Raw genomic sequence first — 26,818 nt, 5'->3', positions numbered from 1 at the left:
CAAAGATGTCCCACATTACTGTCTGGTGTCCCGGTGCGCACAAAAGATTTACATCTCCTCCATTGTCAGGGGTGCATCCATGGCCAGCTTACTTACAAATCAATTGGTTTATTGATATCTGACTGGAACTTATCAGCTGCTTCCAGTTTGGTGGTTTTTCTGGGGTACAGGTTGCTTTAGTAGTTTCTGATGACTTTCTTCACTGCTTTCTACCCTGTTGAGATATCTCCATTCTCATTCACGTCATGGAGCTTCTTGGCACAGAATTTCATTTCACACCCTTCTCCGGATGCTCTACTGTGGACTGCTCCTCCAGGTGCTCCACTGTGGACTGCTCCTCCGGATGCTCCACTGTGGACAACTCCTCTGGATGCTCCACTGTGGACTGCTCCTCTGGATGCTCCACTGTGGACTGCTCCTCCGGATGCTCCACTGTGGACTGCTCCTCCGGATGCTCCACTGTGGACTGCTCCTCCAGATGCTCCACTGTGGACTGCTCCTCCGGATGCTCCACTGTGGACTGCTCCTCCGGATGCTCTACTGTGGACTGCTCCTCCGGATGCTCTACTGTGGACTGCTCCTCCAGGTGCTCCACTGTGGACTGCTCCTCCGGATGCTCCACTGTGGACTGCTCCTCCGGATGCTCTACTGTGGACTGCTCCTCCGGATGCTCTACTGTGGACTGCTCCTCCGGATGCTCTACTGTGGACTGCTCCTCCAGGTGCTCCACTGTGGACTGCTCCTCCGGATGCTCCTGCAGCGCCCCAGAGACCTGGTCGTTGCAGTGTGGCACTCTGCCGCTAAGGAGAGTGGCGGTACGTCTGATGGCACTAAAGAGTTCTCCTGACCAGGTATCACCAGAACACATTACACTTCACACTCCGGCCACTAGGGGGAGAAAAAGGCTTTATTTATTGGGCCACTCCTCACACTGGTAAAACTAGGGGCTGGGGAGGAAGTTAGTTAGAAGCTGACTGGGTTGGAACCAGGCAACATCCCGTGACAGGGGGTGTTGCAGGGAGAAGGCAAAGGGGGGTCCCTGTCAGGCGTGGGAACCTGGCAGGTGCCTAGCGAACAGAACAGAACGTAACGGAACCGCGCCTGCACACCCTGCGGCGGTATCCAGGAGAGAGACACGAAGGGAAGGATATTGTGGAACAGTGTAAACGAGATCAGCACAAAGGAGAGCCAGTAAGAATTGTGCCGAGAGAGTGAGGCAACATCTTAGGCCTCTTTCACACTTCAGTTATTTGGCGTCAGTCTAAAACCGCCATTTTCCTCAAATAACGGATCCGTCATTTTTTTTGACGGATCCGTTATTTTCCCATAGACTTGCATTAGTGACGGATTTCGACGGATGGTCGTCCGTTCCATCCGCCATGCGACGGATCCGTCGAAATTTGGCGGACGTTTTCTGAAAATAGACGGACATTGTAACGTTTTTTGTCAACGCCGAAATGGCGGATCGCGACGGATCCGTCGCGTCCGCCATTCCATAGAATGGGCGCCTATGGGCGACGGATCCGCCGCAACCGTTTTTTCGGTGGATCCGTCGCCCCAATCCGTTTTTTCAATTGCGCATGCTCCAAAAAGTAGATACTTCTCCCAGACAACCCCCAAGTAACTGATCCGTCAAAAAAACGGATCCGTTAGAACCGTTTTCGCAACAATTGTGACGGATCCGTCAATCCGTCACTATGTCGGTACTGACTGACGCCAAATAACTGAAGTGTGAAAGAGGCCTTACTGAGGCGCGTAGTTGGTGGCCGGATCACCGTAGGAGTAATTGACTTCAGGCCTTACTTCAAATTCCGCTGGACAGTTAATCATAGTTTGGCTGTCTACCTCCTACACCTACGAAGACATAGCGGGCAACATTGGGAGAGGGGCGTCTCTAGGGTCCCGGAAGACCTCCAAGCCTTCCAGTCAAACGGGTGGTGTCCTAGCCATAACATATCTGGGGGACGTTAGAAACTAGTAACATCTGGAACCAAAGAACGAGAGAGAGAAAGAAAGCTGTAGAGAACGAACGAACGAGAGCAGCAGTTGTGAGGACTATTCTGAATGCTCAGCAGGGTAGGACTACAACACACAGGCGCTATTGGTAGGCAACGATTTCCATCTGCGAAGGAAACTCTGGATGTGCCCATCGGACCGGCCGGTCTCTGATAGCCCGGTTGAACGTGCTCTGGACTGAGGATATTGAAGCCTTCAGTAAAGAGGTAAAGAGACTGCAACCTTGTGTCCTCGTTATTGCCTGCACCTCACCCCATCACCATCTACCTTACTGGGAAGCCCTGGGGACATACTTCACCTGTGGGAAGGTATACCATCCAGCTGCCATTCCATCACCCCAGTGGACCCCTCAGCAGCGTCGGTCACCCTGACCGAATACCACAGGTGGCGTCACGAACCCCTGACAGACTGTACCATCACCTTTATTGGATGCCCCTTAGCAGGGTCACGACCGGGTCCAGCCACCGTGACAACCGCATAACCGAGAAGAAAGGACTGGTACCGAGTGACCTGTGGCCCTGTGTCTGGGGGCGATCCACTCCACTGTGGACTGCTCCTCCGGATGCTCTACTGTGGACTGCTCCTCTGGATGCACTACTGTGGACTGCTCCTCTGGATGCACTACTGTGGACTGCTCCTCCGGATGTTCTACTGTGGACTGCTCCTCCGGATGTTCTACTGTGGACTGCTCCTCCGGGTGCTCTACTGTGGACTGCTCCTCCGGATGTTCTACTGTGGACTGCTCCTCGGGGTGCTCTACTGTGGACTGCTCCTCTGGGTGCTCTACTGTGGACTGGTCCTCCGGGTGCTCTACTGTGGATTGCTGCTCTGGGTGCTCTACTGTGGACCGCTCCTCCGGATGTTCTACTGTGGACTGCTCCTCCGGGTGCTCTACTGTGGACTGCTCCTCTGGATGTTCTACTGTGGACTGCTCCTCGGGGTGCTCTACTGTGGACTGCTCCTCTGGGTGCTCTACTGTGGACTGCTCCTCCGGGTGCTCTACTGTGGACTGCTCCTCCGGATGTTCTACTGTGGACTGCTCCTCCGGGTGCTCTACTGTGGATTGCTCCTCTGGGTGCTCTACTGTGGACTGCTCCTCCGGATGTTCTACTGTGGACTGCTCCTCCGGGTCCTCTACTGTGGACTGCTCCTCTGGATGTTCTACTGTGGACTGCTCCTCGGGGTGCTCTACTGTGGATTGCTCCTCTGGGTGCTCTACTGTGGACTTCTCCTCCGGATGTTCTACTGTGGACTGCTCCTCCGGGTGCTCTACTGTGGACTGCTCCTCTGGATGTTCTACTGTGGACTGCTCCTCGGGGTGCTCTACTGTGGATTGCTCCTCTGGGTGCTCTACTGTGGACCGCTCCTCCAGATGCTCTACTGTGGACTGCTCCTCCGGATACTCTACTGTGGACTGCTCCTCGGGGTGCTCCACTGTGGACTGCTCCTCCAGAAGCTCTACTGTGGACTGCTCCTCCGGATGCTCTACTGTGGACTGCTCCTCCGGATGCTCTACTGTGGACTGCTCCTCCGGATGCTCTACTGTGGACTGCTCCTCCGGATGCTCTACTGTGAACTGCTCCTCCGGATGCTCTACTGTGGACTGCTCCTCGGGGTGCTCTACTGTGGATTGCTCCTCTGGGTGCTCTACTGTGGACCGCTCCTCCAGATGCTCTACTGTGGACTGCTCCTCCGGATGCTCTACTGTGGACTGCTCCTCCGGATGCTCCACTGTGGACCGCTCCTCCGGAAGCTCTACTGTGGACTGCTCCTCCGGATGCTCTACTGTGGACTGCTCCTCCGGATGCTCTACTGTGGACTGCTCCTCCGGATGCTCTACTGTGGACTGCTCCTCCGGATGCTCTACTGTGGATTGCTCCTCCGGATGCTCTACTGTGGATTGCTCCTCCGGATGCTCTACTGTGGACCGCTCCTCCGGATGCTCTACTGTGGACTGCTCCTCCGGATGCTCTACTGTGGACTGCTCCTCAGGATGCTCTACTGTGGACTGCTCCTCCGGATGCTCTACTGTGGACTGCTCCTCCGGGTGTCTTTCAGGCCCTTCTTCATCTCCTTCACCTCATCGGTGCAGTATCTGGCCTGCACTGGCCTCTTCCCCTTGTTTTCTCCCATTGTTCGCTCTGCATAACCGTCCATTTCCAAGCGTTTATAAACCATATGAAGCCTTGAATGTGGCCGCGCTGCTGATTTGGCTCTGGGAATGATTTTTCTTCATTTTCTATTTAGTTGTATCTTGGGAAATCTCAGAACTTCACAGAGCGTCGTCCTTATCGGAGGATTTGTGGTGCGCCCAGCTGCGCTTTAAAGCGTTAAAGGTTAACTTGTTTCTTTCTTTTTTGTTGTTTTGCTGCTCTCTCTTTAGAAAGCGACAGCTTTAATGAAATGTATACAGCAGCACACAAGCTTCATTCAATCTCCTCCAGGCTCTTTGCTTTTAAAAATCGTAAAGGTCACGGAGGTCGTGGCGCTGCCGCTTCTGCAGGATTCCACTGCTAAATGTCAGTAGTGAACTTAAGTGCCACTACTTTGTAAAATGTTTTGTGAATAAAATTGCGCTCTCCCTGCGACTACCGGTCTGCCTGCGCGAGGCCGGCCCGGGAACTCGTTACTGGTCTCCTGAATTAAACATGGCACGTTTGTGGACCCGCCGAGACGTCTCCCATTATCCGCTCTCAGATAATTATAACACCTTGGCCGTCCCCAGCTGAGCGGAACTTTTGTATTCTAGATTTCTGAGTCTGAGAAACAAATGTTACTGTCAGCCGCAAATAATGACCAGTTCTGAATAAGGCGAAGTCTTGTATATAATGCAGCGCAAAGTCGAAAAACAAGAAGCCCGAATGTCTGTAAATCTCCAGCAATGCGGCTTATTTATCCAGCGATTTTCTGTACGTCTGGTTCACAGACTACACTCAGAATGCAGTAACAGTGAGCCGTCGTCAGACTTGTTCTGTGGACTTCTGTCGGCCCATATTCCAACCTACGGTGCCACAAAGGGCTCGGACTACCTGTCTACCATATTCTGCCCTTCCTATATGCCACTTATGGCATTATACAGCCAGTCCATATGCCATTGCTCTGCACCTCTGTGGGCCCTCATGTCCACCTACCCATGCCGGAGAGGTTGTACATGGCGGTTTGGGGACCCTACTCATTATTATATAGAGGTCTGACAAGTGTCGTAGTTTGTGTCCGCCGTAAGCTCCTATTCTGAGCAGGCACACTTGTCACCAACTGGCACCTAGTGCCCTTCCCACCCATAGCAGGTCCTGCTGGCATTACACGTGGTTACCCCTCGTGGTGCCCCATTCCTCATGCTAATAAATCCTTCCTTTCGTCTCTATGTAGCAATTCCAGCACTTGACGCCATCATATTGCTGTTGGCTTTAAACCCTTTCTGCAAGTTGCCAACGAGGAGACTATTTCGCCCATTGGCACTGGCAAGGTTTGATGATGCCACCCTGTGCCAATCTCTAGCTGCAGATAGGTGCATGGTGCGAATAAGGGCGGCACTGGTGAAGCCGGACACAATAACCTGGCACATGGACACCGCTGCTGCGCCATTGTACAATGGCGGCCATGTTACTTGTCATCCAGCGTTCTGCGAGTGCTGATTATTGGGGGCAGCGATCATTGGCGATACATCTCCCCTGACCTCTATATCTCCTGATTATCACACATAGAGATCGGATGATAAAAGCTCTGACCACAACGTCTTCATCTCTCCCTCCGTCTGCGGTAACAGAATCTCCATTACTAAGAACGTGATTATCATTGTCGCCCAAGTCGAGGTAAATAGCCTTGAATTGTGGGTGTCACGGGGGAGCGATGGCGTTGATGCATCTCTGAGCGAGAACATCTTGTGCGTGGCTGCCCGGTCTCTCGAGCCGCAGACTTTATTTCATCCTCGTAGACTGCTCCTCTCCCTATTGTGAACAGTAATGTATGTATCTGATAGTAAATTAGTTTCCGCCGTACATGTTACTGGCGGTGTATGGCTGCTCCTGTTGCGCCTGGGCCTGCTGGGTTTCTTTTTGATAATGCCGTTATTGAAAAAGCAAAAGGGATAATCTTTTAGAACTGACAGCATTATCACCCAAGGGGGAGATCTGGAATATTTTGTTTTCTTTATGCTTCCATTATTCATTTGCAACAAAAAGATATTTGAATGGGCGCGAGTCAGGCGAGTTTCTAATGTACCGAATGCTCTGTGCTATTCTAGGGGAAGCGTCTGATGGGAATAAACACTTTATTTTCTTATTCACCCAATGTTCTGCTCTTGTTCGACTTTCTGCAATTCTTTTTCTAACATTTAGGTTTTAAATGAAATTGTATCGTTTATTCATCATACTCTAAAAAATGACACCAGGGTGCAGAACCGCTCTCTGACAGGTAGAGGTCACCACAGGCTGTTAGAAGTATCAGATGACTGCTGTGTAAAGGCTTCCCACAAAGCAGTGCATTCTGGTAGGAACCACAGAATTGTGAATGCAGCTCTGAAGTATAATACTTCTGCACATGCAGTTTTGAAAGCTATGGTCGACATGTAGCATCCTGAGAATTACCTGGATGCAGTGTCAGCACCGTTAGTCTGACTGTATCCTGCATCGTGATGTTCATGGTCAATTTCATGCATGGTTGGGTAGTTTGGGGTCACTGTGCATGGAAAAAAACAATACAAGCAATAATCAATCAGAAGCGCTATCCAAAGAAGCCACAATAAGATCCATCAACAGCAGCTTGTCCATAGTTTCTGGTGACAAAGTATCCATAGTTATACCAGAATACTCTCTCATATTCCCTTTTTTCTTCTTTTGATCCGGTGCCCTCTTGGTGTTGTGTTGGTAGCGCTTGGTAGAGAATGAAGATTTAATATCACTTCACGTTTTTCATGATGCCAAGTGTTATAACATAACCGTAGTTATCAAAATTCCAGTATTGATTCGGTGTCTAGTCCTGGTTAATCCAGACATGTTTGACAAGCGTTTTATGACGCTTCGTCAGTGAGGGTCAATTGACCGGTCAGCCGGAGTTGTTTAATTACTGCACGGACTGTCTCTTCTTATTGATTTAACTCCTATTTCCATGAAATACGCAGTGAAGTCGTCCGTCCGTCTGCTCTCACCGCAACCTTGTGAGAGGGATGGAGATGAAATCGTAAAATCAAAACTTTCTCTGGAAGTACAAGTCCTTGAGTTGTCCTCTGAGCTAATGTAATTCTGCTAAGTAAACAGATATAGATTCTATAGAGCATGGCATCATCAGATATGGTAATCGGGGACATCCTCGTATGTGGTGACCCATGACCTCATCAGATATGGTGACAGACAGGTGAGGTGACCTCATCAGATATGGTGACCCATGACCTCATCAGATATGGTGACCGGTGAGGTGATCTCCTCATATATGGTGACCCATGACCTCATGAGATATGGTGACCGGTGAGGTGATCTCATATATGGTGACCCATGACCTCATCAGATATGGTGACCGGTGAGGTGATCTCATATATGGTGACCCATGACCTCATCAGATATGGTGACCGGTGATCTCCTCATATATGGTGACTCATGACCTCATCAGATATGGTGACCGGTGAGGTGACCTCATATATCTTGACCCATGGCCTCATCAGATATGGTGATCGGTGCCCTCCTCGTATGTGGTGACCAATAACATCATCAGATATGGTGACTGGGGACCTCCTCTTATATTTTGACAGGTGATATCCTCATATATGGTGAAGCCTGACCTCCTCAGATATGGTGATCGGGGAGGTGACCTCATATATGGTGACCCGTGACCTCATCAGATATGGTGACGGGTGACCTCATATATGGTGACCCATGACCTCATCAGATATGGTGATCCATGACATCATCAGATATGGTGACCCGGGTGACCTCATCAGATATGGTGACCTGTGACCTCATCAGGTATTGTGACCCGTGTGACCTCATCAGATCTCCTGTCTGGTGTGACCTAATCAGGTATTGTGACCCGTGTGACCTCATCAGATCTCCTGTCTGGTGTGACCTCATCAGATATGGTGACCGGTGACCTCATATATGGTGACCCATGACCTCATCAGATATGGTGCCCGGTGAGGTGATCTCCTCATATATGGTGACCCATGACCTCATGAGATATGGTGACAGACAGGTGAGGTGACCTCATCAGATATGGTGACCGGTGACCTCATATATGGTGACCCATGACCTCATCAGATATGGTGACCGGTGAGGTGATCTCATATATGGTGACCCATGACCTCATGAGATATGGTGACCGGTGAGGTGATCTCATATATGGTGACCCATGACCTCATCAGATATGGTGACCGGTGATCTCCTCATATATGGTGACTCATGACCTCATCAGATATGGTGACCGGTGAGGTGACCTCATATATCTTGACCCATGGCCTCATCAGATATGGTGATCGGTGCCCTCCTCGTATGTGGTGACCAAGAACATCATCAGATATGGTGACTGGGGACCTCCTCTTATATTTTGACAGGTGATATCCTCATATATGGTGAAGCCTGACCTCCTCGGATATGGTGATCGGGGAGGTGACCTCATATATGGTGACCCGTGACCTCATCAGATATGGTGACGGGTGACCTCATATATGGTGACCCATGACATCATCACATATGGTGATGCATGACCTCATCAGATATGGTGATCCATGACATCATCAGATATGGTGACCCGGGTGACCTCATCAGATATGGTGACCTGTGACCTCATCAGGTATTGTGACCCGTGTGACCTCATCAGATCTCCTGTCTGGTGTGACCTCATCAGGTATTGTGACCCGTGTGACCTCATCAGATCTCCTGTCTGGTGTGACCTCATCAGGTATTGTGACCCGTGTGACCTCATCAGATCTCCTGTCTGGTGTGACCTCATCAGATATGGTGACCCATGTGACCTCATCAGATATGGTGACCTGTGACCTCATCAGGTATTGTGACCCGTGTGACCTCATCAGATATGGTGACCTGTGACCTCATCAGATATGGTGACCTGTGACCTCATCAGGTATTGTGACCCGTGTGACCTCATCAGATCTCCTGTCTGGTGTGACCTCATCAGATATGGTGACCCATGTGACCTCATCAGATATGGTGACCTGTGACTTCATCAGGTATTGTGACCCGTGTGACCTCATCAGATCTCCTGTCTGGTGTGACCTCATCAGGTATGGTGACTTATGTCCTGGATCCTGCTTTGTGATGACGTCATATTAGTATCACTTCCACTCTTTGGTCTTTTTCTTTTCTCCTGTTGGCCCTTTAAATATTTGCCACAATGTATCCTTATAAATGAGGCACAACACAATCCCAGTGCGGACCGTTCTGCTCTGCCGCTGCCATCTTCCATCTCTGTACAGGATGGGGCTGTTCTAGTTCTGAGCCTCGCATCTCTCTAATAACCGGTCAGACCAGAGCAATTCTTTACTCGGTGTCAGCAGAAACCTCATTGTAATTTCTAAGATTCGCCAACTACTAATACGAGGAGTCGCAGGCGGAGGATTGCAGCGGGCACGCCAGGCTGCTGAATAATTAATGCCTTATTAGGAGGGCATTAAATGAAAAGCAAAATGCTGGCAGCGCGGCGCGCCACGTTCTCCTCCGCTTTTATTAGGAAGCGATCAGATGCTTTAAATGGAATTTAAATTTTTTTTTGTGCTAATTATATTACTGAAAAAAGCGACTGTAAGCAGTTCTGCAATTGTCGCTGACACCCATGTATCGGCCTCTCACACGGGCGCGCATAGAGCATGGGCGCATGGCGACACTGCTGCCTGCAAGAAGAAATGTCTATAGATTATTAGAAGTCTGATTCCTTCTTCTTTGTCAGTAGGAAGAGTCTGGAAGATTGCTGCTCGTCCCTCACTGCCGGTCTAGTTACAATGTGCAGGAGGATACGGCGGAGCAGGAACTGAACTGCGCTGCATCCGCTCCACTAGTCACGATGGAGTCATTGTCTCTTTAGCGTTACTGGAACTGAACGGAGATGCCCTTTCCTATCCATTTAGCTCTGGTCTGGTAGCTGCAATATTCTATACTTCTTCGCAGGTGGGAACTCGCTTCCTGTGTCATTCAGCTGCACTTCTCTCGCTCTTATGGTTAGTTTGTCTCTCTGAGACCCCCAGCCTGCACCCCCAAGCTCACAGACCCCCTAGCACTCCATGTGGCCCAGCCACACTCTGGTTACCTCCTGTTTGTCAGCTACGTTTTATATTTTTAGAGTCTGCAACGCCATCTAGTGGGGAAAAGTATAATTGAAGGCATGTTCATCACAAGGAATTTCATCAGTGAAGTTCCAATAGATTCAGTGGAGATTATGTGTCATGCGCTGTAGGATATTCCAGCTTACCTGCACTGTCCGTTGGGTCCATGGTCACCAAGAAGCTACCTCCTATGTTATGTGAAGCTTGAGCTTCTGCTCCATTCTTGCAGCTTCGCTCATTCACAATCACAGTAAGGGCTCATACTCAGTTGCGAGAAAAACAAGCGAGTGCAATGCGTTAAAAAATCATACTGCACTCTGACCAATGTTATTCAATGGGGGACATCTCATCTGCAAATTTTTTTCTCAGCTGAAATCGTAAAACAAATCGCAGCATGCTGCGATTTGCCGCGTATCTCAGACAAGACTCACCAATGCAAGCCTATGGGTGCAAGAAAACAAATCGCACAGCACTTGGACCATGAGAGTGTTGTTCAATTTTTACTCACCGCTGTCCTTTGAAAAGCTGGAAATTCATCTGTCAAGTACAGTAAAGCCACAGTGATTTTAGATGTAGCAGAGCTAGACCCGTCCTGGGACAGATGGATTATCATCTCTGCGGAAAGGTGAGGAATATTGTTGTTTGTTTATTTTATCTCTTTTGCAGATGACAAGGACATCGGTGCAATGGGCAAGGTCGTAAGTATGGGTGTGTTTTTATACGATATGAATATGGGGTTAGTAATGGGGGCATCTTATTGACGCCTCTCCATTATTAACCTCGGAGCTTGATGTCACCTGACAATTCAACGGTGACATCAACCCCTCCCAGCTATCACCCCACTTCCTACTGCTACAGGGCAAGTCAGAAGAGTGAGGCTAAGTGCCAGAATTTGCGCATCTTAGAGTTGCGCCTTTTCTGGGGTGGCTGAGAGCTGATGTTTTTAGCCTGGGGGGCAGTATCCATGGCCCCTTTCTAGACTATTAATATTAGCCTGCAGCTGTCTGCATAGCCTTTGCTGTATATTAATTATAGGGGGACCCTACGTAATTTTATTTTGGGGTCCCCCATTTTAATAGCGAGTAAAAGCTAGGCATACAGCTGTGAGCTGATTTTAATAGCCTGGGAAGCTCCATGGGTATTACCCCTGTCCTGTGTCCTTGTGTGTACCACATTGAGCATGGAGAAAAGAAAGAAGACCAAACAACTGTCTGAGGACTTGAGAAACCAAATTGTGAGGAAGCATGAGCAATCTCAAGGCTACAAGTCCATCTTCAAAGACCTGAGTGTTCCTGTGTCTACCGTGCGCAATGTCATCAAGAAGTTTAAAGCCGATGGCACTGTGGCTAACCTCCCTAGATGTGGACGGAAAAGAAAAATTGACAAGAGATTTCAACGCAAGATTGTGCGGATGTTGGATAAATAACCTTGACTAACATCCAAACAAGTTCAAGCTGCCCTGCAGTCCGAGGGTTCAACAGTGTCAACCCGTACTATCCATCGGCATCTGAATGAAAAGGGACTGTATGGTAGGAGACCCAGGAAGACCCCACTTCTTACCCCGAGACATAAAAAAGCCAGGCTGGAGTTTGCCAAAACTTACCTGAAAAAGCCTAAAACGTTTTGGAGGAATGTTCTCTGGTCAGATGAGACAAAAGTAGAGCTATTTGGGCAAAGGCATCAACATAGAGTTTACAGGAGAAAAAAAGAGGCATTCAAAGAAAAGAACACGGTCCCTACAGTCAAACATGGCGGAGGTTCCCTGATTTTTTTGGGTTGCTTTGCTGACTCTGGCACTGGACTGCTTGACCGTGTGCATGGCATTATGAAGTCTGAAGACTACCAACACATTTTGCAGCATAATGTAGGGCCCAGTGTAAGAAAGCTGGGTCTCCCTCAGAGGTCATGGGTCTTCCAGCAGGACAATGACCCAAAACACACTTCAAAAAGCACAAGAAAATGGTTTGAGAGAAAGCACTGGAGACTTCTAAGGTGGCCAGCAATGAGTCCAGACCTGAATCCCATAGAACACCTGTGGAGAGATCTAAAAATGGTAGTTTGGAGAAGGCACCCTTCAAATATCAGGGACCTGGAGCAGTTTGCCAAAGAAGAATGGTCTAAAATTCCAGCAGAGCATTGTAAGAAACTCATTAATGGTTACCGGAAGCGGTCGCAGTTATTTTGGCTAAAGGTTGTGCAACCAAGTATTAGGCTGAGGGTGCCAATACTTTTGTCTGGCCCATTTTTGGAGGTTTTTTGTGAAATGATCAATGTTTTGCTTTTTGCTTCATTCTCTTTTGTGTTTTTTTTCATTTAAGACCAATTAAATGAAGATAATATCAAATAATTTGTGTTTGCAATCATTTTCAGGAAGAAACTTATCTGACAAAATTGCAAGGGTGTCAATACTTTTGGCCATGACTGTATGCCAATATGGACAGAATAACGGACAACTCGGCAATTTATAAGCAATAAAGAAGAACAAAAATTATTTTTTTTAACAGGGATATGATGCCCACATTGCTATATACTACGTGGGCTGTGCAATATACTACGTGGGCTGTGCAATATACTATGTAGGCTGGGCAATATACTACATGGCTGTGCAATATACTACGTGGCTGTGCTATATACTACGTGGTCTCTGCTATATACTACGTGGCTGTGTTATATACTATGTGGGTTGTGCTATATACACTACGAGGGCTGTGCTATATACTACGTGGGCTGTGTTATACACTACGTGGGCTTTTATATACTTCGTGGGCTGTGTTATACACTACGTTCGCTGTGTTATACACTTCGTGGGCTGTGTTATATACTGCATGCGTGGGCTGTTATATACTACGTGAGCTGTGTTATATGCTACGTGGGCTGTTATACACTCCATGGGCTGTGCTATATACTCCGTGGGCTGTGTTATATACTACGTGGCTGTGTTATATACTCCATGGGCTGTGCTATATACTACGTGGCTGTGCTATATACCACATGGCTGTGCAATATACTACGTGGCTGTGCTATGTACTACGTAGCTGTGCTATTTACTACATGGGCTGTTATATACTACGTGGCCGGCTGCGAACAATCAGCGACAGGCGCAGTCCGGCCGCGAATTGGCACGGGATTTGAACCACGCTTCGCTAATTGGTCGCGGCTGGCCGAATCCTGTGTATTCAATGTATTATTCTAAAATCTTCATAAATAAACTACATACATATTCTAGAATACCCGATGCGTTAGAATCGGGCTACCATCTAGTATATACATATCTATTCTACTCTAACCTGTCACTCTGTGATTTTACACTGTATGCGGAAGATATATTGCTGGCTTTTATTCTATCGATTATATGTGTGTTTTGATGAATATTTCCTTTGAAAACGATGTGTAAATGACAGAGAATTGCTGTGTGTAAAAGCTCATGTTAAAATCGCATTGCAGTCGGATAGCAATCACACTGTACTTGGATGTAAATCGGATGCTAGGTGTGAAAAATCGCATTGTATTCACATGACACTCGTCCGTATTCTCGGTCCTGATATCGGATTGCTTTTTTTTCACATGTATGGGTATGAGCCCTAAAGATCAGACTCTGATTGTGGGGAGTCACAGTAATGGGGTGGGGTGTGTGGAGATCTCATTACTGTATAGTATTTCGGGTGGTGATAGAACGATAACGCCTCCGTCTTCCTACATCTGCACATGTACGTGCTGCTCCCATTGGCGCTGTGTGGGTGGTTATATTTGGCGGGTGGGTCTACTATCTTCCAATGACCTTTAGGATTTCACCCTGCATATTAAAGAGATATTATTATTTTACCAATGAATCTGACTTTTCCTTCACTTTTTTCCTAATTAAGACCTTTTTTCCCTCTCGGCCCTCACATTAGCGAACACCTAAGAATAAGCAGCGATTCATTAGAGACACTCGGAGACTTGACCTTGAATTTCACTGCTCCACTTTCTACTATCAAGATCTCTTCTAAATGTTCCTCTTTCTCGAGAATTGATTTCTTATCCAATATTTTGTGGTTCATGAAATAATTTCAAATTTAAATGTACCGTAATTAGATTTATTTTATTTAGTTTATTTTAGCTCCTCGGCTGAAAGGTTGTAGAAGCATTAGACTATGTGTGGATTATTACAGAAGTCCATTTCATATGATAGGACACATTTGTTACAAATACTGAAAGAGGAAGAAACAACCTAAATAATTACAATGTTACATTTTGTATCAACGTGTCAGCCCATCAATGATTCTCAAAGGGAAATTTCTGTAAAAAGGTGCCTCTTTTTTTATTTTAACTCCTATATGGATAATTTCTGGCCTGCAGGTGTCGGCTTCACATATCCCGGACATTTACTACAACTAACACTGAAGTGAAGGCTGATCAGCAGCACTACTGACCACTGCAGGCAGCCAGGAGGAGAAAGATGGAGGTTACTACAACTAACACTGAAGTGAAGGCAGATCAGCAGCACTACTGACCACTGCAGGCAGCCAGGAGGAGAAAGATGGAGGCTACTACAACTAACACTGAAGTGAAGGCTGATCAGCAGCACTACTGACCACTGCGGGCAGCCAGGAGGAGAAAGATGGAGGCGACTACAACTAACACTGAAGTGAAGGCTGATCAGCAGCACTACTGACCACTGCAGGCAGCCAGGAAGAGAAAGATGAAGGCGACTACAACTAACACTGAAGTGAAGGCTGATCAGCAGCACTACTGACCACTGCGGGCAGCCAGGAGGAGAAAGATGGAGGCTACTACAACTAACACTGAGGAGGAGGCTGATCAGCAGCACTACTGACCACTGCGGGCAGCCAGGAGGAGAAAGATGGAGGTTACTACAACTAACACTGAAGTGAAGGCTGATCAGCAGCACTACTGACCACTGTGGGCAGCCAGGAGGAGAAAGATGGAGGCTACTACAACTAACACTGAATTGAAGGCAGATCAGCAGCACTACTGACCACTGCGGGCAGCCAGGAGGAGAAAGATGGAGGCTACTACAACTAACACTGAAGTGAAGGCTGATCAGCAGCACTACTGACCACTGCGGGCAGCCAGGAGGAGAAAGATGGAGGCTACTACAACTAACACTGAAGTGAAGGCTGATCAGCAGCACTACTGACCACTGTGGGCAGCCAGGAGGAGAAAGATGGAGGTTACTACAGCTAACACTGAAGTGAAGGCTGATCAGCAGCACTACTGACCACTGCTGGCAGCCAGGAGGAGAAAGATGGAGGCTACTACAACTAACACTGAAGTGAAGGCTGATCAGCAGCACTACTGACCACTGCGGGCAGCCAGGAGGAGAAAAATGGAGGCGACTACAACTAACACTGAAGTGAATGATGATCAGCAGCACTACTGACCACTGCAGGCAGCCAGGAGGAGAAAGATGGAGGCTACTACAACTAACACTGAAGTGAAGGCTGATCAGCAGCACTACTGACCACTGCAGGCAGCCAGGAGGAGAAAGATGGAGGTTACTACAACTAACACTGAAGTGAAGACTGATCAGCAGCACTACTGACCACTGCGGGCAGCCAGGAGGAGAAAGATGGAGGCTACTACAACTAACACTGAAGTGAAGGCTGATCAGCAGCACTACTGACCACTGCGGGCAGCCAGGAGGAGAAAGATGGAGGCTACTACAACTAACACTGAAGTGAAGGCTGATCAGCAGCACTACTGACCACTGCGGGCAGCCAGGAGGAGAAAGATGGAGGTTACTACAACTAACACTGAAGTGAGGGCTGATCAGCAGCACTACTGACCACTGCAGGCAGCCAGGAGGAGAAAGATGGAGGCTACTACAACTAATACTGAAGTGAAGGCTGATCAGCAGCACTACTGACCACTGCGGGCAGCCAGGAGGAGAAAGATGGAGGCTACTACAACTAACACTGAAGTGAAGGCTGATCAGCAGCACTACTGACCACTGCGGCAGCCAGGAGGAGAAAGATGGAGGCTACTACAACTAACACTGAAGTGAAGGCTGATCAGCACTACTGACCACCGCAGGCAGCCAGGAGGAGAAAGATGGAGGCTACTACAACTAACACTGAAGTGAAGGCTGATCAGCAGCACTACTGACCACTGCGGGCAGCCAGGAGGAGAAAGATGGAGGTTGCTACAACTAACACTGAAGTGAACAGGAACACATGGGCTACTTGCACAGTGAACAAGTCTGTATGATCATGTTCACACACCACCAAGAAACCTGAAGACACAAAAGAGAATAGTAAAACCAAAAACACTCAGTTTGAAAAAATGTTGCAGTAATCCGCAAGTGCTAGTAAAAGATGTAAAAAACAGGGTATTTGGTTGATACGTTTTTTGCAAAAAATGTATACTAAGCTGCTCTACCAATCTTCACGGTATACCCTTATCAGAGCAGTCCTAACTAATGTATGCAATCCCTATCTGATGTATTTAAAAACCTGATCATCTGTATATAACCTGTGTGAACAGGGTTCAGAGAGGAAAAATCCATGTGTGCATACAGGGTAGAACAGCTTTTGTGCAGATAGCCCAAGAGGAGTGGTGGAACTCCCCAGTCTTGTAGACACAAGAGAACAATTATGGAAACAGGAACACATGGGCTACTTGCACAGTGAACAAGTCTGTATGATCATGTTCACACACCACCAAGAAACCTGAAGACACAAAAGAGAATAGTAAAACCAAAAACACTCAGTTTGAAAAAATGTTGCAGTAATCCGCAAGTGCTAGTAAAAGATGTAAAAAACAGGGTATTTGGTTGATACGTTTTTTTGCAAAAAATGTATACTAAGCTGCTCTACCAATCTTCACGGTATACCCTTATCAGAGCAGTCCTAACTATTGTATGCAATCCCTATCTGATGTATTTAAAAACCTGATCATCTGTATATAACCTGTGTGAACAGGGTTCAGAGAGGAAAAATCCATGTGTGCATACAGGGTAGAACAGCTTTTGTGCAGATAGCCCAAGAGGAGTGGTGGAACTCCCCAGTCTTGTAGACACAAGAGAACAATTATGGAAACAGGAACACATGGGCTACTTGCACAGTGAACAAGTCTGTATGATCATGTTCACACACCACCAAGAAACCTGAAGACACAAAAGAGAATAGTAAAACCAAAAACACTCAGTTTGAAAAAATGTTGCAGTAATCCGCCAGTGCTAGTAAAAGATGTAAAAAACAGGGTATTTGGTTGATACGTTTTTTGCAAAAAATGTATACTAAGCTGCTCTACCAATCTTCACGGTATACCCTTATCAGAGCAGTCCTAACTAATGTATGCAATCCCTATCTGATGTATTTAAAAACCTGATCATCTGTATATAACCTGTGTGAACAGGGTTCAGAGAGGAAAAATCCATGTGTGCATACAGGGTAGAACAGCTGACATACAGCTGTGCATACAGGGTACTGACCACTGCCGGCAGCCAGGAGGAGAAAGATGAAGGCGACTACAACTAACACTGAAGTGAATGATGATCAGCACAACTACTGACCACTGCGGGCAGCCAGAAAGTGAAAGATGGAGGCTACTACAACTAACACTGAAGTGAAGGCTGATCAGCAGCACTACTGACCACCGCAGGCAGCCAGGAGGAGAAAGATGGAGGCTACTACAACTAACACTGAAGTGAAGGCTGATCAGCAGCACTACTGACCACTGAGGGCAGCCAGGGGGAGAAAGATGGAGGCTACTTTTAAATGTACTTAATGGTTCCAACACTCGTACAAGATACATATTCTTGATGGTTTTTACACACAATGCGGCCTAAAGACATAAAGAAATGAAGGGTAGGTGACAACTTGCGGATGCTGGGGCAGTAAGTGCACATTCTGATAGGGTATTACAGAGCCTTATTCTTGGGATCAGTGGGGGTCCTAGCGGTTGGACCCCCACTGATTTGCAAACTATGACCTAGACAAGCATGTATCACAGCCTGGACTGGACTTGGCTTTAGCTCCAGTGTGATTGATCTCACATCTATGGTTCTGAAATTCTTTCTCTTTTATACATGATCAAACTTTTTGGGTGAACCCATCAAATCCTTTCTCAGACCTATGACACATCGCCAGCCGACCACCATGCATCTTCAGCCCGGAAACTAACTTCCAGATCACCATGGCTCTCAATGTCAAGGCTACTCCAGTACACCATGACTCTTCTCAGGCCCAATTTCAGCACAAGCCGACTGCAGCTCCAATAGTCACCAGAGTCTATCCTCCCCTGCAGTCATGCCATGCCATGACAGATGCCAACCCGGCCGTATGTCCATGCCTCCTCACGGTGCCGCACATCTGCCTGCAACGCCATGTCTTCTTGGTCCTACTCCATTATCTGTACTCTGTCATTCCTGCAATTAGCTGCAGCATCTTTTCCAGGGCCACAGAGCATCATGCCTTGTCGGGGGGACATATAGGTCACTGTACTTACATGTATCTCCCAATCCCTTACTGCTTGAGGGGCCACTCGGCAAAAACTCTCTGCATGCCCAGCACTTGGACAGCTGTAAGGTCATCTTCCAGCACAAGAGGGACTCTCTAAGTGGCTAATATTCTTGGAAACTGTATTCAAATCTGCATTTATCCTACTAGGGTGTAAGGGAAGGCAGAAGATATCGTCCTGGCATAGTGGACAATGGACCTGCTTATCTACATCCCACATTCACCCAAGTCCAGAACTTTCTGGCCATATAGTCCTTCCATCTGAACCCGGGGACCTGCCGGAGACCGTGCCGGAGACTCCCCCGGATTGCTTGGATCACCTGGTTTATTACTTGTTTTTTAGCTCTGTAACACAGACAGGTTCCTGTTTAATACCCGCTCTGGTGTAGGATTCTGTAGGTGTGGAGTCATTTATAGCGTGATGGAGGATCCGTGAGCTGACAGGCAGAACCTTCATTACAAAGAGGAAAAAAAATAATTTACAAGATTCTTCCGAAATAGTTCAGGAAGAAAATGGTTTACACGGAGAGCACGGCAGTGATAACATCATGGAGGATTATTTTGCCGCAGAGCCTTTTCACAGATGACAATCTTGTCAATTGATTTAGGAATAGATCTATCAAATCGGAACGTTTCACAGTTTGCCGAGGAACACGGAGTGCCGGTCTTTCCCCATTGTCTGCTCTGTGTAAATGTGCATTTCAAGATTTCTGTTTCGTAGGTTTCTGGAGCGATGTAAGGATGTGATGTTAAATTAAAAACCAAATGGTAGTGGGGACACAGTGCCCCTTTCCACCGTTAGTGGTTCTGTGGACAATGAGGAGGTGTCGTGACATATAAGCATGTTGCATATTGATTTAGTCACTATATTAAGGATCTATCCTACTGTACAGGTAAAAGACTGTAAGGGCATGCTGAGAGTTGTATTACAACAGCTACAGAACCACTGAACATGCGGAGTTGTATTACAACAGCTGCAGAACCACTGAACATGCTGAGTTGTATTACAACAGCTGCAGAACCATTGGGCATGTTGAGAGTTGTGTTACAACACCGAGAATACTGCAGAGCATGCTGAGAGTTGTATTACAACAGCTATAGAACCACAGAGTAGGCTGAGTTGTATTAAGACAGGTGCAGATCCACTGAGCATGTTGAGTTGTCTTACAGCTAATATAGAGCCACAGAGCATGCTGAAAGATGTAGTATAACAGCTACAGAACTGCAGAGCATCATCATCATCGGTGTCCGTCTTTCTGCAGCTGTTCTCTCCTCTTACTTTTACTTACTCTCCATAGATTTCTCACAGTGAGCTATAACTCCATCCTATGCCTTATGCCAGATTTCAGCAGTTTGGGTTTAGGCTGCAGGGTGGTGGAGAAATGGATCATAAGTGGAGAAAGAGGCAGATTTCTCTCATGAGAAATATTGATGTTTCGTATATTGATTTGTTGGATGCCCGTTCCACTTTTTATCCCATCCAGTTGTGTCATGTACGCAGACCAAAATATTGCTGCACTAAATGCTCTTTAGGGGTCATATCACCAAGTTTATATCCGCTGTTACAGCTTGTGATTGGTGCTACTTGGTCCTCACTTTGGTGCCATGTCCGTTTCCACCCTTATGGCAGCATTTTCTTACCTCTTAGTGAATCCTTCCCTCTGTCACGATAATGTGAATATGCCATGTTTGAGTCTGCCTAACTTTACAAGACACGCTGCGGGCTATTCCGACCCCCCTTTCTTCTCTTCTGCCTGCTGCTATGTGTGTGTCTGAATCCTATACCTCTCATTTCCCCCCTCCCAAAATAATTTTTATGGTCCTTGTAGCTGCAGCAGACAATCCTCCCATCTAGTACCAGCTAAAACTGGTATAAGGCCCTTCCACATGGCAGGGATTTCTTTGTTCTATTATAGTGATATATTGGGCCACCGATTTGGGCTAGAAATATAAGGAGTACATATTACGAATGTCCATCGGTAGATCTGTCAATCACTGTAAGCTCTAGCAGCTAAACGCAACGAGTGCAAAGTGTGGATTTCTCCTAAACAGAGTGGAATAGCTAGCCCGAGTTTAGACTAATTAGAAAGCTAATTTCAAGATAAGATGAGTGATGGGTGTGCCGTTATTCTGCTAGGTTCTCAAGCACATTTATGAGTATTTGTAAGTTTTCGTACCAATATGTGCACCCTGCTTTGTACATACTTTGCCTCATATTGCAAAATTTTTATATACCTTTTGTAAACACTGCCTACCTTTTGGAGTAAACTATAAAACTACTAGTTTGTCTTCTCCATGTTGTATGCAAATTTTCACGTGCCTGAAGTAAATTACGCTACTAATTTGGGTTGGCTCGAACCCCTCTGTTGAGGAATCTGAGCTGGTGGCAGCAAAGTCTGTTCTGGGCTAGGTGGGTAAAGCTGGCAGCGACGGAATGGGGTTTTATAAGCTATTGTTTGGATGCAGCCTGAGCATTTATAATTCTCTTGCTGCAGCGTGCCTGCCCGTCCACAGTGAAGTGACCCATCTGGTGACTAATTGTCCTAGCTGTAGTTCCCTGACTGACCTGAGGGCAAGGGGGCGCCGGAGAGCTGCAAGTTCCGAAGTGGAACTGGAAAGCGGGATATACATAAATCCCTGCTGTTTGTGACATATTGTAGCAGCAGTGGGATAACTAAAATAAGCCCCTGCGGTAAATTGATAGGTCAATAGCCTGCTTTGTGTTTTCATCACATTGCAGCAGTGGAGGGATAACTAAGATAAGCCCCCTGCACATGTGATAGTCATGTGTCAGCCAAAGTCACCCCCCTTTTTGTGACATATTCCTCCCCCTTTTGGACTGCGATATGGAGGCAGAACCTCTTGGTACTCCTCCATGTGCACCTCAGCAGGTTCACCCTGGCAGGACAACCCATTTGCATTACCAGGCTTTGACTTCATAGAACCCCCGCCTACCAGGTGCCCCAGGTAGTGGACTTCACTCCTGCCCATCTGGCACTTTCTGGGCTTGATGGTCTGACCGGCTTGGTAATGTTGCCTGAGCACCTTCTTGAGATGCTGCAGGTGTTCATCCCAGGAGGAACTGAAGATGGCAGTGTCATCCAGGTACGCCACTGCGTACTTCTCCAGTCCCTGAAGCAGGTAGTTGACCATCTGCTGGAAAGTGGCAGGGGCATTCTTCATGCCGAAGGGCATGACCGTGGACTCGTACAGTCCGAAGGGATGTGATAAAGGCAGACTTCTCCTGCGCCTCGGGGCTCAAGGGAATCTGCCAGTATCATCGACTCAGATCCATTATAGTCAGGTATTTTGCACCAGCTAACTTCTCAAGCAGCTCCTCTATGCGCGGCATTGGGAGCATGTCAGAGGCTGTGATGACGTTGAGCCCCATGTAGTCCACGCAGAACTGGGTGGTCCGATCCTTCTTGGGCACGAGAACTACAGGTGAGGGCCACGCTCTCTTTGACCGATGAATCACCCCCAGCTGTAACATCTCATCGATCTCCTGGCACACAACCTGCTGCACCTCGTCAGAGATCCGATAGGGTGTTTGCCGTAGTGGAGCATGATTCCCGGTGTCCACCTCATGGACCGCTAACTCAGTCCTTCCAGGTTGGTTGGAGAACACGGCCCGCAAGGGTTCCATCTTGGTCCAGAACTGCAACCGCTGGGGTTCGGTTAGCGAGGCGCTTACCTCCACGTCCCCAATGGACCCACCAGCCTTGGTGTGGGCCAGCATGTCCAGGAGGGTGTCTTCCTCCCCGTCTTCGGGCAGGCTGCAGACCGGTAGAACGTAAGGTTCACGTTCGTGATGAGTCTTCATCATGTTGACATGATAAGCCTTTAGTCAAGCGTGACCACGTAGGTGACCGGGTTGAGCTGTTGGTGGACGACGTACGGGCCTTCACAGGCTGCCCTGAAGCTTATCCTTTGGTACGGGGACCAGCACCCACACCTTTTGACCCACGTGGTAGGTCCGCTCCCGGGCGTTCTAGTCATAACAGTGCTTCTGATCAGCCTGAGCCTGCGTCATGTTGTCATGCACCAACTGCATCAAGTTCTGCATCTTGTCACGGAAGCGCATGACATGCTCCACTATGGACACTTCAGAAGGGTTCCGCTCCTCTTCCCAGGATTCCCTTACCAACCCAAGGGGTCCACGGACTCGCCTGCGTACAGGAGCTCGAAGGGGGAGAACCCCGTAGAGCACTGCGGAACCTCTCGGAAAGCGAATAGCAGGTGTGGGAGGTACCACTCCCAGTCGCACCCTTGGGTCTTAACCAGCATGTGTAGCATCTGTTTGAGGGTACCATTCAAGTGCTCACACATGCCATTGGCCTGTGGGTGATACGCACTCGATACCAGACGCTTCACCTGCATTCTCTTACAGAGAGCCTCCATTAGGCGAGACATGAATTGGGTCCCTTGATCGGTAAGCATCTCCCTGGGAAATCCTACACGTGAAAAGATGGCCAACAGGGCATCTGCCACCTTATCTGCCCTAGTTAAGGACAGAGCCACTGCCTCTGGGTACCAGGACACCATATTGATTCTGAGGACAGAGAAGACCCCTGACCCACATAGCACAGAATGGACCAGAACTGACAAGCTCCAGTGATCCCACAGCCCAAACCTCCCATAGTAACTAGGATTACAGGTGTGAGCCACAGCACACCTCTGGGTACCGGGTAGCGTAGTCTACCACAGTAAGGATGTATTGCTTTCCAGAGCTGCTGGGGACGGCCAACGGGCCCACAATGTCCACCGCGATCCTCTGGTAAGGCTCCTCTATCACTGGCAAAGGGATCATGGGAGCCTTAAGAGCAGGCTCGGCCTTCCCCACTCTTTGACAGGTGATACAGGAGCGGCAGTAGTTTGACACATCTGTTCCCATCTTGGGCCAATAGAAGTGTTGAGACAGCCGGGCCTTAGTTTTGCTGATCCCCAAGTGTCCAGCAAGCAGGATCTCATGGGCAACCCGCAACAACTCACTGCTGCGGGACGACCAGCTGTCTTTCCCTCAACCACTCCTTTTGCGATTTTACAGGTACTGTCTCCCGGTACAACCTCCCTCGTTCCCAGAACACCCTCTCCTCATCAGTCACAGAGGTGGGCGTCTCGGCAAGGAGTCTCAAATTCCCCAGGCTCGCATCCGAGTGCAGAGCGGTCTGGAACTCCTGGCTAGGGGCAGCCAGAAGCGACGTCCGGGTCCCTTCCCTACAGAACCCTCTGGGACCTGCTCTGGATCGATCTCTGATTCAGTCACACCTGTAAGTGAGGAAGATCCAGAAGGCAGAACGTTATCTGCGTTCCGGGCACTCTGACTGCGGGTGATAGCATCTACGTAGGCTGTCTCCCAGGGGATTTTCACCGACCCATCAGCTGGTGCTGCTATGGGTGCTACCTCCCCATCCACCCCCAAAATTCCAGGAGCAGTGCTACTTATGGGCCAGTTACCTTCCTCTGCGGCACTGGTCAGTTGCACGGCATCACCTTCCTCACGGTTCTCATGCATCTGCCCATTTCCCTGAGCACCATTGCTTGCTTCTGTTAGGGGTTCCTCATTCATCCCACCCTTGGAGTGACGTGGCTCATCACTCCTGTACCTGTGGACACATCATTCCTAGGAAACAAATGGTTATCAGGTAAAACATGCCTATGTTCATCATTAGCATCATCAATATTACTCTCTGCATTTTCTGAAAATCCATTATCAAGTACATTATCAACCCAGGAAGCATTTTCAGGTAACACATGCAATTTCCTGTCGCTATCATCAGCATTCGATCAGGGAGGTGAGTCAGGGACATAATATGCAACCATTCTCCCCAAATCAGTCCCCAATAAAACATCAGTGCACAAGTTATTGGACAGCCCCACTTCCTTCATCCCGCTCCCAGCACCCCAATCTATGTAAACATGGGCCATTGTCAAGGGACAGCTGATGCCCCCAATCCCACTGACAGTTAGGGTTTTCCCCGGAATGATCTCTTCAGGGGCCGCCAGTTCAGGTCGGATGAGGGTTCGTTCAGCCCCGGTGTCCTTGAGGCCTGTAGCGACATGGCCTCCCACGGTGACATGCTGCACGTTGTCACACACCCTCCCAACCACCCCAACTGCCCCACCAACCAAAAGAACTACTGCGTTAGGCCCTAGGGCCTTGGTTGGGGGGTTCTTCTGCTTCTCTGGACAGTGGGCGCTGATGTAACCATTCCACTTGCAGAAGAAACACTGGCGAGACTCAGGGGTAGGTCTGATGCTGTTGACAACAGGGACAGGGCCTCTGTTGTGTTGGCTGGCAAGGGTACTGGCACTGGTTGCAGGCTTACCCCCTAACCAGCTGGCGGAGACTGGCTTCCGCACTTCCGATCTACGGTTGGCCTCATAGGCATTGGCGATCTGCGCTGCTTTTGTCACGTCTTTGGATTCTCTGTCCATCACAAATTGTTGAACCTCAGCTGGGCAAAGACGTAAGAACTTGTCTTTGATAATCAGGTCTCCCACCTGCTCAAAGGTGGTCACTGACAGTCCTTGGATCCACTGGTTAAAGTGGGTCCTGAGTCCATGCACTACATCGCTGTAGCTGTCGTGTGGGCTATGTTGGAGGTTCCGGAACTTTCTACGGTAAACCTCAGGTGTAAGCTGGTACTTGGTTATCAGGGCCTGCGAGATGGCCTCATAGTCACCATCTTGTTCTGGCAGGAGCTAAGCAAACACCTCCAGAGCTTTTCCTTTTAGCCCTGGGGACAGGTATCATGCCCATTGGTCCCCAGGCAGCCCGTACTGTCTGTAGGCTTTCTCAAAGGCCCGCAGAAAAGTGTCCAAGTCCCTGTCCTTTTCCATCACAGGAAAGTGCTCAGCCGGGGCTTCGGTATCTGAGCACTGTTGGGCTCACGGCTCCGGGCGTTGGAGGGTATGTCCCCCTCGCCAGACCTTCTCCAGTTCATAGTCTCACTGAGCTTGTCGCTCGGCTCGCTCAGCCTCCCGCTCGGCTCGCTGGGCCTGGGCCTCTCGCTCATCTCAGGCCTCCTGCTCGGCTTGCTGAGCCTCTCGCTCGGCTCGGGCCTCCTGCCGGTATTGCTGAATCAGCTGCAGAAGTCCATCACAGTCGTCAGCGGGAGTTGTTCCAAGGCCGCCAGCAGTTGGGGGTCCAATTCGCCCTGGTTGCTAGTAGGGCCAGCATTCAGTGGTTGGACCTCGGTTGCAGCACCATCTCTGCTTGGGCTGGGTTCTGCACCCGCTGGGCTCTGGCCGTTTTCCCGTTGCACCAAAGCCACTTCGCTGCCATCAGCTCCTATTCCTCAACAGAGGGGTTTGAGCCAACCCAAATTAGTAGCGTAATTTACTTCAGGCACGTGAAAATTTGCATAAAACATGGAGAAGACGAACTAGTAGTTTTACAGTTTACTCCAAAAGGAAGGCAGTGTTTACAAAAGGTATATAAAGAGTTTGCAGTATGAGACAAAGTATGTACAACGCAATTACAAAAAAAAACAGGGATTAAAGAAGATAAACACTCACATGTTGCTTAGATCATCCTAGCTAACCAAGCTGGTGGGAGGAGCTAGACATCCCAATTCTTTAGAGGGTCCTGGTGCAACAGCTTCTCAAGCAAGACTGAAGGCTGGGCTGACTGGCAGTAACTTATACTTGTAGGCTTTTCACATAATTGAAGGGGCTGGTTTACCTGCACCCTCCCCTAGCTGCCAGGGTGCACATATTGGTATGAAAACTTATAATACTCATACATGTGCTTGAGAACCTGGCAGAATAACGGCACACCCATCACTCATCTTATATTGAATTTAGCTTTCTAATGAGTCCACACTCAGACTAGCTATTCCACTCTATTTAGGAGAAATCCACACTTTGTACTCGTTGCGTTTAGCTTCTAGCGCTTACAGTGATTTACAGATAAACTGATGGGACATTTGTAATATGTACTCCTTATATTTCTAGCCCAAATCGGTGGCCCAATATATCACTATAATAGAACAAAGAAATCCCTGCCGTGTGGAAGGGCATTATACCAGTTTTAGCTGGTACTAGATGGGAGGATTGTCTGCTGCAGCTA

The 26,818-nt window shown here is 48.4% G+C and overlaps 1 protein-coding gene across 1 annotated transcript; it reads right to left on the bottom strand.

Moving 5' to 3' along the window:
• Positions 1–268: 268 nt before the first annotated feature.
• LOC138651585 (involucrin-like) lies at positions 269–25,763 on the bottom strand. Its single transcript, XM_069741883.1, has 4 exons — positions 25,678–25,763; positions 24,202–24,350; positions 2,499–4,095; positions 269–800 (listed from the first exon to the last, which is right to left on the bottom strand). The coding sequence occupies exons 1-4, from the start codon at positions 25,761–25,763 to the stop codon at positions 269–271; spliced, it is 2,364 nt and encodes a 787-aa protein (XP_069597984.1).
• Positions 25,764–26,818: the final 1,055 nt, after the last annotated feature.

This window comes from Ranitomeya imitator, chromosome 10, assembly GCF_032444005.1.
Source record: "Ranitomeya imitator isolate aRanImi1 chromosome 10, aRanImi1.pri, whole genome shotgun sequence".
Taxonomy (NCBI): Eukaryota; Metazoa; Chordata; class Amphibia; order Anura; family Dendrobatidae; genus Ranitomeya; species Ranitomeya imitator.
The sequence above is the reverse complement of the archived record's forward strand: the minus strand, read 5'-3'. Positions and strand labels throughout refer to the sequence as shown.

What these genes read in the sequence shown, in the direction of transcription:
- LOC138651585 (XM_069741883.1), bottom strand. Translation starts at nt 25,763, where the DNA reads ATGAGCGAGAGGCCCAGGCCCAGCGAGCCGAGCGGGAGGCTGAGCGAG. An exon ending in GAGACTATGAACTGGAGAAG is followed by an intron (nt 24,351 to 25,677) that starts GTCTGGCGAGGG and finishes ATGTGTCCACAG; the next exon opens with GTACAGGAGTGATGAGCCAC. An exon ending in GACCAGTGCCGCAGAGGAAG is followed by an intron (nt 4,096 to 24,201) that starts GTAACTGGCCCA and finishes TGCACCGATGAG; the next exon opens with GTGAAGGAGATGAAGAAGGG.